Source organism: Colobus angolensis, unplaced genomic scaffold, assembly GCF_000951035.1.
Source record: "Colobus angolensis palliatus isolate OR3802 unplaced genomic scaffold, Cang.pa_1.0 Scaffold230, whole genome shotgun sequence".
NCBI lineage: Eukaryota > Metazoa > Chordata > Mammalia > Primates > Cercopithecidae > Colobus > Colobus angolensis.
In genome coordinates this window covers 6287528-6301704 of record NW_012115489.1, presented here as the reverse complement: position 1 = coordinate 6301704, position 14177 = coordinate 6287528, and the positions used below count along the sequence as shown (strand labels likewise).

Sequence of the window (14177 nt, the reverse complement as noted above, 5' to 3'; positions counted from 1 at the left end):
TTTTAGTAGAGACGGGGTTTCACCGTGTTAGCCAGGATGGTCTCGATCTCCTGACCTCGTGATCCGCCCGTCTCGGCCTCCCAAAGTGCTGGGATTACAGGCTTGAGCCACCGCGCCCGGCCTGTACTGTTCTTGCAACATTTCTTTAAAATTATTTCCCAATAAATTTAAAAAATATATATAAGAGGATATAGATGATGACCTGAAACAACAAACCCCCACCCCACAAGTTTTCCCAAACGGAGGATATACAACTCAGATTGAATGTGTATATTTATTATAATCTCCAAAATAATTTCACTTGGTACAACTGCTGCTTAAAATCATATCAATATCAGGCTCAGAATTTAATTACAACCAAGCAATTCACAAAAACACTTTGAGCAACAAAACATGCTTAATATTTCTTTGAGAAAGATCCTTCAAATATGTGTACAGCATCACTGGGAGTTACACAAAACTGTTACAAGGTGACCATTAAGTGCCCCAAATCTGCACTTCTGATGTATATGAATGGCTAATGTAACCACATTTGGGAATCTTTACCTCTCAAAATAAAGCTCTTTCTGATGCAACTTGCCATCCTTTAAAATTTTAAAGGATATTCTTGGTAATTCCTTAGGAAAGTAAAACTACACACACTTTCAGAGAAACAATAAGCTGCTTAGATTTTTAAATTGTTTAATATTATACACTTTAATTATGGGTTATTTATTAAAGACTTTAAAAAATTTATGTTATGTTTTAAAAAGTACCAATTAGTGAGGGAAAAAATTGAAAACATTTACCAGCATGTTAGGTTCTCCTGAAATCACAGTTTTCTGGATAAATAAATGTAATATCACTAAACAATTTTCACTATGTATTTTATACATAGCCTGGAAAGAATAACATTTTGGACTATAATTTTCACATCTTAAATAGTATTTCTTTCTTTATCCTTTTGATAATACTAAACTCTTTCTCCTAAAAATTTATATCTATTTTAGAGATATCAATCTTACTATGAATTTTCAACTTTGAGTAGAACTTGTTTATGAAAAATATCTAACATCTGCAACTTCAGCTGGTTATATTGGAAGGAGAGGGCTTGCGATAATTTTATTATACCTTGTATTAACAATAAACCTTCTCACAGAGAAGAAAATACTTTAAATACCTTAAATCATATGTACAACAATAAAAATTCACATTTCATGCTTTAGTGAGACACTTGAATCATCCATAAGGCAGTCCTCGTAGTTTACTGGAATAGAGCCTTTCTAATATCTAGGCCTCTGCTGTGTGCCAAACACCACGAAGCTCTGGATGTTAGGAAAGCAGCCAAACTTCTGCCATCCTCCTATCCAGTAGAATAACTGAGGGTAGGTCTTCCCAGCCATCAAGTTGTGACCACAATCCTCTGTCATAGTAGGGTATTAACCGACGTGCTGCAGGCCTCAGGACCCATGTGAGTCAACTCGATTGTTTGCAAAGTGCTCAAAAGCCAGGATGTTCTCTAATGTGAGTTGTAGGATGGTGATAGCCCTTCTGAGCACAGCTAAATATGACATGTATGTGTCTATTGCACAGGATTTTCTAAGGGTCCAAAACAGTACTGTATTTCTTTCCTTACCTATTATATACATTTTTCTGATAAGTTCAGTGTTTCACTGGGAAATGTGACTTGCAGGGAGCTCCCCTTAGGGGCAGGCCCAGCCCTGCCGCTCTCACCAACCTCATCCACCAGTAAGACACTCTCTGAGTCCTGACCCTGTGAAGAGTCTGAGGTCTCTGATATTCTCAAAGTCCTCAGCGAGGTGGTGTCTTTCTGGGTCAGGCCCATGCCAGGAACCCCTGGAAGCAAATTCCTGCCTCCAAGGCCATTTTCACTGAGGTCTGGCAGTGAGAGGTCTGGCAGGAGAGTCTGAGATGTACTGCTGATCTCCTTCAGCTCCCGGGAAAGGAAGGAGCGAGAGTGGCCTGACATGGCAGAAGATGTCCTTCGACTGTCTGAGCAGTGCTGTCCGGAGCGCTCTCTGCGGGATCCGCCAATGCGACAGAAGAGGCATTTGATCTTCTCTATTGCTTTACTGAGCACTGTCTTTCTCAGGAGGATATATATCCAGGGGTCTAGGATGGGGTTCACAGAAGCAATTCGGATGGCCTGCAAATCTGGATTTTTACTGACTTCTCGCTCCAAACTTGGCTGATATAACTGGTTGACGAATACTCGCACCTGCATAAGTGAGATCCGCACATTTAGATTTCATCATTCATCAATTGGGAAAACATATAAATGCTATGTCTACCTTAGCAATATTAAGAACCTGCCTTCATTTCTCAAGTTCCAGGAAAAGAGGAAGCTACATAACAAGCCTCAGAAAAACTAGTCATGGGCTGGGTATGGTGGCTCACGCCTGTAATCCCAGCACTTTGGGAGGCCGAGGCGGGTGAATCACTTGAGGTCAGCAGTTCCAGACCAACTTTTCCAACATGGCGAAACCCCATCTCTACTAAAAATACAAACATTAGGCTGGGTGCGGTGGCTTGCGCCTGTAATCCCAGCATTTTGGGAGGCTGAGGTGGGCGGATCACAAGGTCAAGAGATTGAGACCATCCTGGCCAACATGGTGAAACTCCATCTCTACTAAAAGCACAAAATTTAGCTGGGTATGGTGGCATGTGCCTGTAGTCCCAGCTACTCGGGAGGCTGAGGCAGGAGAATCGTTTGAACCCGGGAGGTGGAGGTTGTAGTGAGCTGAGATCACGCCACTGCACTCCAGCCTGGCGACAGAGCGAGACTCCATCTCAAAACAACAAAAACAAAACAAAAATTAGCCAGGTGTGGTGGCACATGCCTATAATCCCAGCTACTCAGGAGGCTGAGGCAGGAGAATCGCTTGAACCCGGCGGGGGGCAGTGGTTTCAGTGAGCTGAGATGGTGCCACTGCACTCCAGCCAAGGCCACAGATCTAGAATCTGTTTCCAAAAAAAAAAAAAAGAAAAAGAAAAACCAGTCACTGCAAAAATGCAATTACATGTTCTGAGTTAGTATGGCTTTAATATTTTTGTAACTATCTTATGATTATCTTCCCTAGAGCAAAGACAGTATACAAAAATGCAATGTGAGTGCAGGTCACATATGTATAAAGTATTCTTGAGAAACATTTTATTAACTTCATTTCTGCAAGTGCTTTTAAGTTTTTGTAACTCTAATGAAGTAACTTTTTTCTCCCCAAAGCTACTGATTTCTCTTATTCCAGCTGTCATTTTACATAATTTAAAGGGAACTCATTTTAGAAGTCAATTAACCATCTAATCATCAGAATAAGGCCAGATTCTTTTATTTTAGTCTAGAAAGAATATGCTGAACAGTTTTACACCAACAGCAGGATCTCCTGTCACCCAGAATGACCACAGAATAGTTTTTATTTTCTCTATGACTCTGTTCCCCAGTTATAGTAATCACGATGGATGAGTAGGAATTTGCTAAATTTAGAAGGAAGGACATCACATTTCAAATAGAGGTAGCTCCATGTGCAAAGTCATGGAAGAATGAAATGATATGTCAACATCTGGGAACTTCAAATGATTCAGCGAATGGAGCATGAATTTGTGTAAACTTACATGATCATTTTATTCCTTAGAGGAAAATGCATTTGTTAAATGTACATGTATGTAGTTTTTTGAGACCAGGTCTCACTTTGTCGCCCAGGCTGGAGTGCAGTGGTATAATCATTGCTCACTGCAGCCTTGAGCTCCTAGGCTCCAGCAATCCTCCTGCCGTAGCCTCCTGAGTAGCCAGGACTACAGGTGTGTGCCACCGTGCCTGGCTAACTTATTATTTTTGTAGAGATGAGGTCTTTCTATGTTGCCCAGGCTAGTCTCGAACTCTTGAGCTCAAGTGATCTGCCTGCCGCAGTCTCCCAAAGTGCTAAGATTACAGGAGTGAGCCACCATGCTCAGCCTCGAATTCCCTCTTAAAGTATTATGATTTTTTTTTTGCCTAGATATTACTTCTAATTCCACTGGGATCATTTATATAAAAATCTCATCTGCAATTCATATAGAAATAGTAGGAGTAATTCACATAGAAATAAAAATAATTGCCATCTATCTTTAGTAATTATTTACTAATTATTTCTTGCCTTTAGTAATTATTTTAGGTTAGGGAGAAGAGGTTGAGTCTCACAGTCAAGGAAGATACATAAAAACCATAAAAAGGAGCAAGAAGAACTCACAAAAGCATAGCTGGAGCCATTTAACTAGGGGCAAATATCTCTAACAAGACTTGAGGACATTGCTGCCTTACTATATACAGCATAACAATGAATGACTCATGGTGTATGAATCACCTGGAACAGGGATAGTTTAGTTGAGGCTGGTGTCAGTTCACAATGGAAAAGGCGATTCATTGACCATTTGCATGCGTTCTTTTGGCACTTACTAGATTTGGGTCGGGATATTTCAGAAAGATTTTCAACAACTTGGATAAAAGAAGGAAGTTTAAAATATTTGAAGAAATACATTTCATAAACCTGCAAAATTAAACTTATATTAAATTTATTCCAGAACAATACTGGATCAGTAAGGTAGAACTGCATTTCTATTTCTTCCTTAACTGGAATTTAGATCTTAATTAGCTATAGGTCTCTGATCCGCTATCAAAAGATTTTTGTTCATTTCATTTGTTGTTGTTTTGTTTTGAGAACTTACACTCATTGCAAAATCTGACCTAAACTTATTTTGGCAGCAAAAACTGAACTGAACAGACTGTGAAGCCATTTAGTTCAATTTATTCCACTTAGAGTGAATTTTCTATGTTCTGGTCCAGGAGTACTGTTCCAATTCTGATGAGGATATTACATATTTTGCAATATATTATTGATTACTTCTCTAAAAGCCAAGAAATTCTAAATTCTGAAACTCATCTGCCCCTAAATATTTTGGATATGGGATTATGGGCCTGTAAATCTCAGAGAATAAAACAGTCAAAGCCTCTAACCAAGATGAAATTAATATCTTGATATTTGGAAGACAGCTAAATCAAGAATGAACTGGAATGAACATCAGTATGTAATATCGCCTCTTCAAATACTTTTAGAAACTATGCTGGGATAAATGATAGTTACAAGGCAAAGCATACTTGATTAAAAAAAAATCTTTACTGGTAGTAAAATAAAAATAATAAAATAAAAAAAATAAATATTTTACTAGTTAAATAAAGCATCTTGGTTTCTTCCTTCCATAAGCTTTGTGGTCTTCAGCTATGTCTGGAAACTCAGCAGTTCCCTCAACTGTACAGGCCTTTTCTCAGATGAGGTATTTGTTACCGAGACCCAGAGCTTTTGAGGAACTTAGGATGTCCCCCGCCCTGTTGGTGGCAATCTGGTCTGGACCTCCATGTTGCCTTTTCTGTTCTACCAGTCTGGCTTTCTGTTTAATCATTATTTCCTGACAATGGAGTTATTGGTAAAAAGCATGAGGTCTACATTTTATTCACATCACGTACTATGTTCCTAAGGGTAGAAGAAATGATGGATTTAAATCTGTTAGTATCAAGTCCTGTGTGTGGTGTCTGGAAAAGACCTACGGCCGGGTTTATGCGAACTTGAGCCTTCAAGCCTCCAGGTGGCAGTGTTGCTCCACTCGAGAGTTTCTGACCCTCCCTCCCTAATAAGCACTGTGTAAAGCCATCTCCGAGACTCGCAGAACAGAATTTTGGTTAAGTCTAAACCTGACGTTTCTGAGATTTTTGACACTGAAAATGTTTCATTGCTGGTTGTTTCTCCTGCGACAACCTCAAAGGAAACATAGCTACTACTGAAAGGAAGAAAATTTTTGAACACTTAAAATGGAATTTGTAGCCAAAGAAGTACATTAGGAGTTAGCATTTTAAAATTTCTGTGGCCTTTTAGAAAGGTCGGAATGTTGTAAAACAATAATAGGTTGTCATAATCAAAGGTGATGAGAAACAAGGAAAGGATCATTTCTGTGCCTCGTCTCATCCACAGCAGCAATGAATTTTGACTAGTATAGGAGGGAATGAAACGAGGCTATATTAAAAGTATATTAAAATTACAGAAATGGGGGAGGAAAAGTTTACAATTAGTCCAGGTCACTGAACCTGGTCATTCAATGTCTTTTCAATAAAGGGGAATTCACAGGGTAGCAAAAGTATGAGTTTAAAGAGCAAAAGTTCAAATTCGGGTAAAAACATCCTCAAAAGTTGGTCAAATTGAAAAGAATCAGTATGAGTTTTACTTTGCAACATATCTCAATTGAGACTTACTTCAAGTAGGGAAAGAAAAAAGACAAAACAAACAAAAACTCCATGCATCTTGCAATGTTTGAAAACATATAGCAACCTCTGCTTCACTTTAAATGGGCTACTTGACTTGCTGTTTCCAAGAGGGCAGGGACAACCGCAGCTGAGATGGGAACATCTGGAGTAGTGCTTCAATGTCTTGTGAGCAGGTGAAAGCACTTTTTGGAATTCTTGTCTAACAGGCCCTATATGTTACACGACTAAACAAGTTCAGGCAGTTTTCAGTGTTGGAAGAGTGTGTTGCTGATAAAACTGAACCTCTGAGTCAGGAGGGAAAAAATCATTAAAAAAACTCACTGAATACAGCTGGGGGCGATGGCTCACGCCTGTAATCCCAGCACTTTGGGAGGCCGAGGCAGGCGGATCACCTGACATCGGGAGTTTGAGACCAGCCTGACCAACATGGAGAAACCCTGTCTCTACTAAAAATACAAAATTAGCTGAGCGTGGTGGTGCATGCCTATAATCCCAGCTACTTGGAAGGCCGAGGCAGGAGAATCGCTTGAACCCGGGAGGCGGAGGTTGTGGTGAGCTGAGATTGTGCCATTGCACGCCAGCCTGGGCAACAAGAGGGAAACTTCGTCTCAAAACAAAAAAAAAACAAAAAAACTCACTGAATACTAATGACATATCTCCTTTCTTCCAATTTTAAGTCTTTTTCTTAGTAGCTGCTGATGTGTACATGTGGTTTGTTGTTAATATTGGCATATTACAGTATTCTAAATTATTTTATTTTAGAAAGAGTCTCACTCTGTCACCCAGGCTGGAGTGCTGTGATACAAACATGGTCATTGCAGCCTCAACCTCCTGGACTCAAGCAATCCTCTAGCCTCAACCTTCCAAGTAGCTGGGAAAACAGGCACATGCCAACACACAAAGCTACATTTTAAAAATTACGTTATTCACACCTTTTTAGGATGATTAGAGATTAGGGTTCAGGAGCAGTGGAACATAACTTGGAGAAAATGCAATCAGTTCAGAAGAAGATGTGGTGACAAGAAAGCTGTAAGGAGGCTATATGCTGTAGAGATAGATGCCCTAGCTTTGGAAGCAAACAAGCCTCTGTTCAAATCCTGGCTCCACTCCTTATAACATATGTACAAATGATCAAAGTGCTTAGCACAGCGCCTATCGTAGAACAGATATGTTGGCTCTCATTACGTTTTTTGAACCCATATGTGGAAGCTTGCCCAGTGTGGAATATATCAATAATTTGAAAACTGTAGCTTAGAGGTAGCTTTGGGATATAGTTAATAATATGGTATCAAAAACATGTACTTCCTACTTAATAATCTGTTTGCAGGGAATGTTGAAGAAAGAATGTTGAACTCTTGATTAGACAGATTTAGTAATCGACTGTCAAAACAGTAGTAATGCTTTCCAGTAAGTGACAAGATCTGTAGCTGGATTTGAATGTGTGTGCTACTTGTTCTGTTCCAAGCACATAAAAGGAATTATCTGTATGTGCTCAGTTATCCCACTGCCTTGTGAAGAGTCCAAGATTGACACAGCTGTTACTAGAAGTTCTTATCACTTTCTGTTTTTTCAAGTAAAGAATAGTGGAAAGAATTCTTGACTGGGTGGTGTGTAGGAGAGCTTGGTTCTTGTTCCTTCTAGGCCACTAACTGGCCATTTGTAGAAGGCAAGTTAAATCTCTACAGGCTTTATAGGTCAACATCTACACTGAATGTTTCTTTTTTATTTTGTTTTGTTTTGTTTTTTAAAGCTCTCACATTGAATATTCTAATAGGAGACTACAAGAATCACTTCAGCGCTGAGAAAAAAAAAAACTTGTTAGGAGATATTCAATACAAACAAATTGACAGGTCAGCAAAGCATGGTGAAATGAGCATTAGATGAGGACTCACCTATAGCTACCCTGTAAGTTGCAGAATGATATAAATTCTTCATTTGCAGCTGGGAAAACTGAGGTGTAGAGAGAGTGAAAATACTGGTCAGCCCTACTTTCTCCGTAGAGCTTTTCAAGATTCAAATGAAATGCCAGATGTGGAAATAACTTACTTTTATGTAACTCAATAATCTTCAGGTTACTTACTACTGGGTCTACAATTTCATGTTATGACTTAAAACTTGCTTCTGGGCATCGCAATTTTTTAAACTTAGCCAAATTTATTTGAACAAATCTAGTCTTTTAGATTCTGTTGTAGTCATACCCAAATTTATGGCATTTCTTTTGTATGTATAGATGTGCTTCACACTCATCTGACATCCCATCAGTTGTTTTATGACTCCACTTCCAGTTTGCCTACAGTAAACAAAAGTATATCTATTTACAAAGTTTTCATCTGTCCTTATAAACTTTTGCTGATCAAATGCTGGTGAAAGCTTTATAGAGACGACTAGTTTACAGTAAGGAACCAAATAAACACTCACAGGAAATATTTTCCTAAGGATCTAAGTTTTACTTCACCAAGGCAGAAGATTAATCAAATTAGCCATTCTGCCCCTGGCTGAGATAAATATTTGTTACTTCAGAGTTAAAAAATAGAAGAAACAAGTAAGCAATAAATACAGTTTTGGGTTGCTTGTGTATGGGGGAAAATGCCCTTCCAAACCCTATAGTAACTGTTTAGCCCTGAGGCAAAATATTTGATTATAATAATCATCTTAATATTCATTAGTAACTGAAAAATTAGGCACTAGAAATTCATCTAGCTACAGCATTTAGCACCAGGACCTTAAGGGGCTGTCTTGCTTGCATATTTCTAAAGAATGCAATCCTTTTTGTTTATCTGAAATGTAGACTCTCACTTCTTGTTCTCACAAAATTTGGAAGTTCTCACTTCCAAAACACTCCTATATTTAAAAAACCCCTGAGACTGGTTATAAATAGAAGAAAGGACAAAATGACAAGAACCACCTACCCATTACATCTTATCATGTGGTGTTCCTTGTAGATCATACTGACACCTTCTCTGATCATTAATTATGACCCAGTTCAAAGAATTCTGAAGGTTCAGCACAGTTCCTTATATCCACAACTAATTTCCCAACCTTTCTCAAATTTCCACTCCAATCTTAGCTGTATTTAGGAAACATATATATTTTGGATAGCAAATTAAATTTTATTTTTTATACTAAACTCAATACCAACCCCCCTCTAAGAGCTGTAGTTCTTTCTTCCCTGGTGTCCAAGAGGCAAAACCTTGGCTGCTTTTCAGTGGCTGCTTGTTTTCCTTATGTATTATATCAAGCTTTCTGAAATTCCAAGTAAGCTATATTTGCTTTGTTAGCCTTTCCAAAGCATTTAAAATGATTCCAACACTTTGATTTTCCTTAAATGGGATTAGCAACCACTTGATTTGATAAAATTAGATGCTTCATTAGTTTCTTTGGAACTGAAGATAGGCTCATCTGCTTTCAATATCAGAGAGTTCTGACCTTTAACCTTAATTTACAATATGAATATGAAAACATGAAAAAAGAAAGTTGTAAAAAGAAGCCAAGGAAAACTGTATTTGCAGAAGGGTTTTTGATTATTTCAGTAATTGCTGAATTGCTGGGGGGTAGTATAATGAACCCATCATTTATCACTGATTTATAAACTGATTCTGAAATTAGATTTTAGTACCCAAAACTAAGGGTGACAAACTGATGCCACTGCTATTTGTAGGATTCCTTATTTCTCACAAAGCTACATAAATACTTGACTAATGGGATTACTTCTTAATTGAGCTAGTTTCAATTTTCAGGTTAAGATTACTTAAAATTTACAGCGTGTTGCTAACATTATACAGGTGGACAGTATTTCTTGTTAGTTAAAATGTGGTTAATCTGCAAACCACAAATACAGCTCCTATAATTTCTTGCCTCTAGGTCCTCAAATAATTTCAAGGCTTTGTGTAAGGGCCCTGAATCTTAGGTCCAGGTCTACCACTTCAGCTCACGAGGTGAATTAAGCTTTGCATGTCTCTCTAGATGTTAGAAGAAAATAATTCATCCGTGGCTGTGCAGAAATCCATGGCTTTACAGGCTTACTTCCAACCAAAACACATATAAAGTATGTGCATGTTGCTAACCTTCTAGCTCTAATTCCTCTGTCCCTTTAAGTGGATGTTCTGAAAATAACAACCATTGACTTTGTCATTTACTGTTCTGTAAAACACGAGGCAGAGGCCCAGGAACAGGGGCCCCATCAGGAGCAGAGTTGTTTTTGTCCAAAATCTCACTTTATTCTAGGTTGCCATTACAGACAGTAAAATGTATTTATGTGGCTCAAGTGTGACTTAACTCTGTAAATTATATTGGGTCCTGGAATGGCTTAAAGGCTCTTATGGCCAATTATATTTATTACTGTTTATACAAATGGGTAAGAAGCTACTGTATTCTGGCTCTCAGCCCTCTCTAAGTTCCTTCCATTTACAGTCACTTTTATCAGAGATATAATATTTCTACACCAAAGATTCCTGGACAGTATTAATAAGGAAAAGGAAGGAATAATAGCCCATTACATTTTATTTTCTCTTGTTCCCAATAAGCATAAGAAAAAGCAGTTATCTCTTTGTGAGTTGGTAGTTTAGAATTTCCAGGAATGTGGGGTTTTGGAAGATGGAAGAACTCATAACTAGTTGCTTTCAAGAGAAACTCTAGATAAAGTATTGCATTCTTCTGCCCATCTGCTTCTGGTGCGTTCCATTTTAGTCAGAGGCAAAGTAGAGAACTAGGTAGGGTTTGAGCCTTTCTGTTTATCATATTTTAAAAGTTAATCCAAAGGCAATTCTTAAAAGATGAACTAAAAATGAAGTGTACCAAAACTCCAACCCACGCTTTACAAAGGCCAAAATGAGAAATGTTCTAGGAGGGAGACGTGATGTAATAACACATGAGCTGGGTTTGGCCTCAGACAGCCTAAGGTCCATTACAAGCTGTAGAGCTTTGGCTTGAAGAAATGAAGACAGCCATCTCTAAACCTCGGTTTCTCTAAAATGGTACTGTTTTTTGCACAGTTGTAGAGAATTCAAATCCCATACCCCATGTATACCAGCTTTTCCATAATTAGTCACCCTGAGAAACTTTGCTTTCCTGGCCTACACAGAATGAAAGAAACTGAGTCTGGACCCTGCCCTGTGTATGAATTAGAATTTGTGTGCTTTAAGCTGCCCTCCCAGGGCACACCATGGTAGAGCAGGGAGCCTAGCTTGACTGTGTAGATTTGGCTGGATTATTTTAAGCGTATCATTCACTCCCTCAGTGAAGTGAGGGAGTTAGACTAAAACACCTCTTGATATCTCTTCTAGCTTTAAAATTCTACGCAATCCACGGGGAAAAAAAGTAAAAAAAAAAAAAACTTGAATAAATGAAAACACCAAAAACCCCACTTTCCTTAGAAATGGTTTACAACGAACAGATCACCATCCCTGACGTTTCAGGTTCTGCAGTTCACAGTTCACAGTTCACAGTACGGAGGAGTGGGCTGTTACACTACAGCAGGTTCCCCTCCACATCTAACAGAGGGAGTGGGGGGTTTTCTTGGAAGACTCGGCCAATGTCAGGCAGCAAGGGGTAAGGGCTGTCCCGGTAGAGGAAAAAACCCAGGCTTTCGGGAACATAAACTGGGGGATGTAGGGGCAAAGCACCTGCTAAATCTCATTAGGACTGGGACTTCAAAGAGGGTTGGGTCTGCTCTGAGAAACAGTATGGGAATCCCAGCCCCGACCTAAAGGGGACACGTTCACTGCCAAAGACTGAGAGGGAAAGCTGGGAGCGGGGAACGGAGGAGGGAGGTGGATGCGAGAAAAGGGCCGGGTGGGGCCCCAGCCCTGGTCACTCACCACGAGCGGGATGGAGCAGATGAGCACCACCAGGGAGGTGGCAATGAGTAAGATGACCATCTGGATCTCGGCGCCCGCGATGCGGCGGAAACTCCGGCGGCGGCGAAAGTCGCTGAGGCGCGGCAAGCCTGGGGAGGCGGCGGGGTGGCCCCGGGAGGCAACTGAGGTCACAGCGGTCGCGGCCGGATGGTGCTGCTCGGTGCCCAGCGAGGTGCGGCGCATGAACTGTCGGTGCATGCGGAGCAGCGCGCCGCACACAAGCACGTTGCAGAGGACGGTGGCGAGAATGAGGAAGGAGCTGAAGCCCGCGTACATGTAGGAGTAGGCAGCGTGCGCCGTCACGTTGGTGGTCCAGTCGATGAAGCACCAGGTGTCTGGGTACTGCAGGCGCGAGCTACCGAGGCCCATGTTGGGCAGCGCGCAGAAGAGCACGTTGGAAGCATAGACTGCAAAGAGCGTGAGGCCCGCCAACCGCTTGTCCACGTAGTGGCTGTAGAAATAGGCGTGGTTGATGGCCAGGTAGCGCTCGACACTCATGGCGCAGATGATGCTGAGGCCGGACAGGCTGAAGAAGAGCAGAATGAAGGTGCTGTACTCGCACAGCGGCTGGCCCCCGGGCCACTGGCCCTTCATGTACGTGGCGATGGTTACCGGGCTCACCAGCAAAGTGCCCAACAGGTCGGTGACAGCCAGCCCACATACCAGCGTGTAGAAGGTCGTCTCCTTCTGCTCCTTGCGCGACTTGCACAGAACCACGATGGCCACCAGGTTGCCCACCACCCCGAAGATGAACATCACCGCCGGGATGGTCACCGGGCTGTTCAGCCGGTCGGGGCTCAAGGAGGTGGACGCATTGACCCCGGGAGTGGACATGATAGTGGCTGGCGGTGCGCAGCCTTGGAGTGCAAGGCTGGGTCTGGGGATGGCAGAAGAGAGACAAAGCTGCCGTGAGCGGAAATTACCACTTGTAAGGTGTTAGACCCACGCCCAAGAAACGAGCCAAGGGGAGCAACTCGATCCTACTTTCTGGACTGTAGCCACTTACCAACTGCGGCCACCAAAATCTCTAGACTCCTGATACGTCCTGCCAGCAGCACACTCTTGCTGACATAAATATTTATAAACGGATTCTCCCATTCCTCTTCCTCCCCCCAACCCAACTCACTCCATTGCCAAGATGAATTAAGAGCCATCTCAAGGGAAATGTAGCTCCCTAGTGCTATTCCCGATAGATGCTGAGTCAATGAAATGCTCACTGAAAACAAGTTACAAAAGCAATCTGGAGAGCGCGCTCTTCCCTTCTTGGCTCTCTTCGGCGAGCGCCGCATCTCCGCGTTCGCCACCCGTTGACCCCAACGCCAGCCCAACGCCATCTCACCTGTAGCGGCAGCAGCGGCGGCAGCCTCGCGAGCCCCCAGGGTCAGCTCTCAGATGTCCTGGCCCGCCTCCAACCTGCTTTCACCTTGTCCCGCTCAGTCTGGAAATTGCCAAACCTTCGGCTGCTCAGAGCCGGTCTCAGTGGCTGCCGATTTTTGGACACTGAGGTCAGAATTGCCAGCTTTCAAAAACTTGAGAAACAAGAGGGGCAGCTGGATGGGTCAGGGAAAAATGGTGCTGGATTTCTTGTTCGCTATTTTTTTTTTTCCTTCAAAGACGAGTCCCAGCTTTGCAGTGCCCGCCAGTCTCGTCCGCTGAAGGACAGCGTTCAGGTGTGAGGCCACGCGCGCAGGTGGCGCCGAGCCTCGGTCCCCAGTTCTGGCCGCCCTCCGCCCCAGCCACGGGTAGCACGGGCGGCTACCGGAGTTTGCGGCTGCCGCTGAGGCCGCTCCTGGCTACCTGGGGGCGGCTCGGGGTCCACTCTGCCCGAGGCTCTGGCCTGGGGCTGTTCATCTTCCTCTGGGGCTGCAGGGCTTGGAGCTCCGCTCTCGCCTTTCCACCCTCTGTACAAACTTTTCTCCTCCTCCAAGTTTCCCTGGCGGAGGCGGAGGCAAACCGTGCGCTGCCCGGACGCCCATTGGCCGGATTGGAAGGGGGCGGAGTGCGTCCTCCCTGGGCTCCGCTGGGGAGCCCGGCGG

The 14177-nt window shown here is 42.2% G+C and overlaps 1 protein-coding gene across 1 annotated transcript; it reads right to left on the bottom strand.

Moving 5' to 3' along the window:
- Positions 1-255: 255 nt before the first annotated feature.
- Positions 256-14059, bottom strand: PTGER4 (prostaglandin E receptor 4 (subtype EP4)). The gene is made up of 3 exons (XM_011944406.1): positions 13481-14059; positions 12103-13018; positions 256-2218 (listed from the first exon to the last, which is right to left on the bottom strand). The coding sequence occupies exons 2-3, from the start codon at positions 12973-12975 to the stop codon at positions 1619-1621; spliced, it is 1473 nt and encodes a 490-aa protein (XP_011799796.1). The 5' UTR covers positions 12976-13018; positions 13481-14059; the 3' UTR covers positions 256-1618.
- Between the last annotated feature and the right edge of the window lie 118 nt (positions 14060-14177).

Excerpts from the sequence above, each read along its gene's own strand:
- PTGER4 (XM_011944406.1), bottom strand. The coding sequence starts at position 12,975 with ATGTCCACTCCCGGGGTCAATGCGTCCACCTCCTTGAGCCCCGACCGG. Across the intron at positions 2,219-12,102 it reads TCTGCTCCATCCCGCTCGTG|GTGCGAGTATTCGTCAACCA; the intron begins GTGAGTGACCAG and ends TCACTTATGCAG.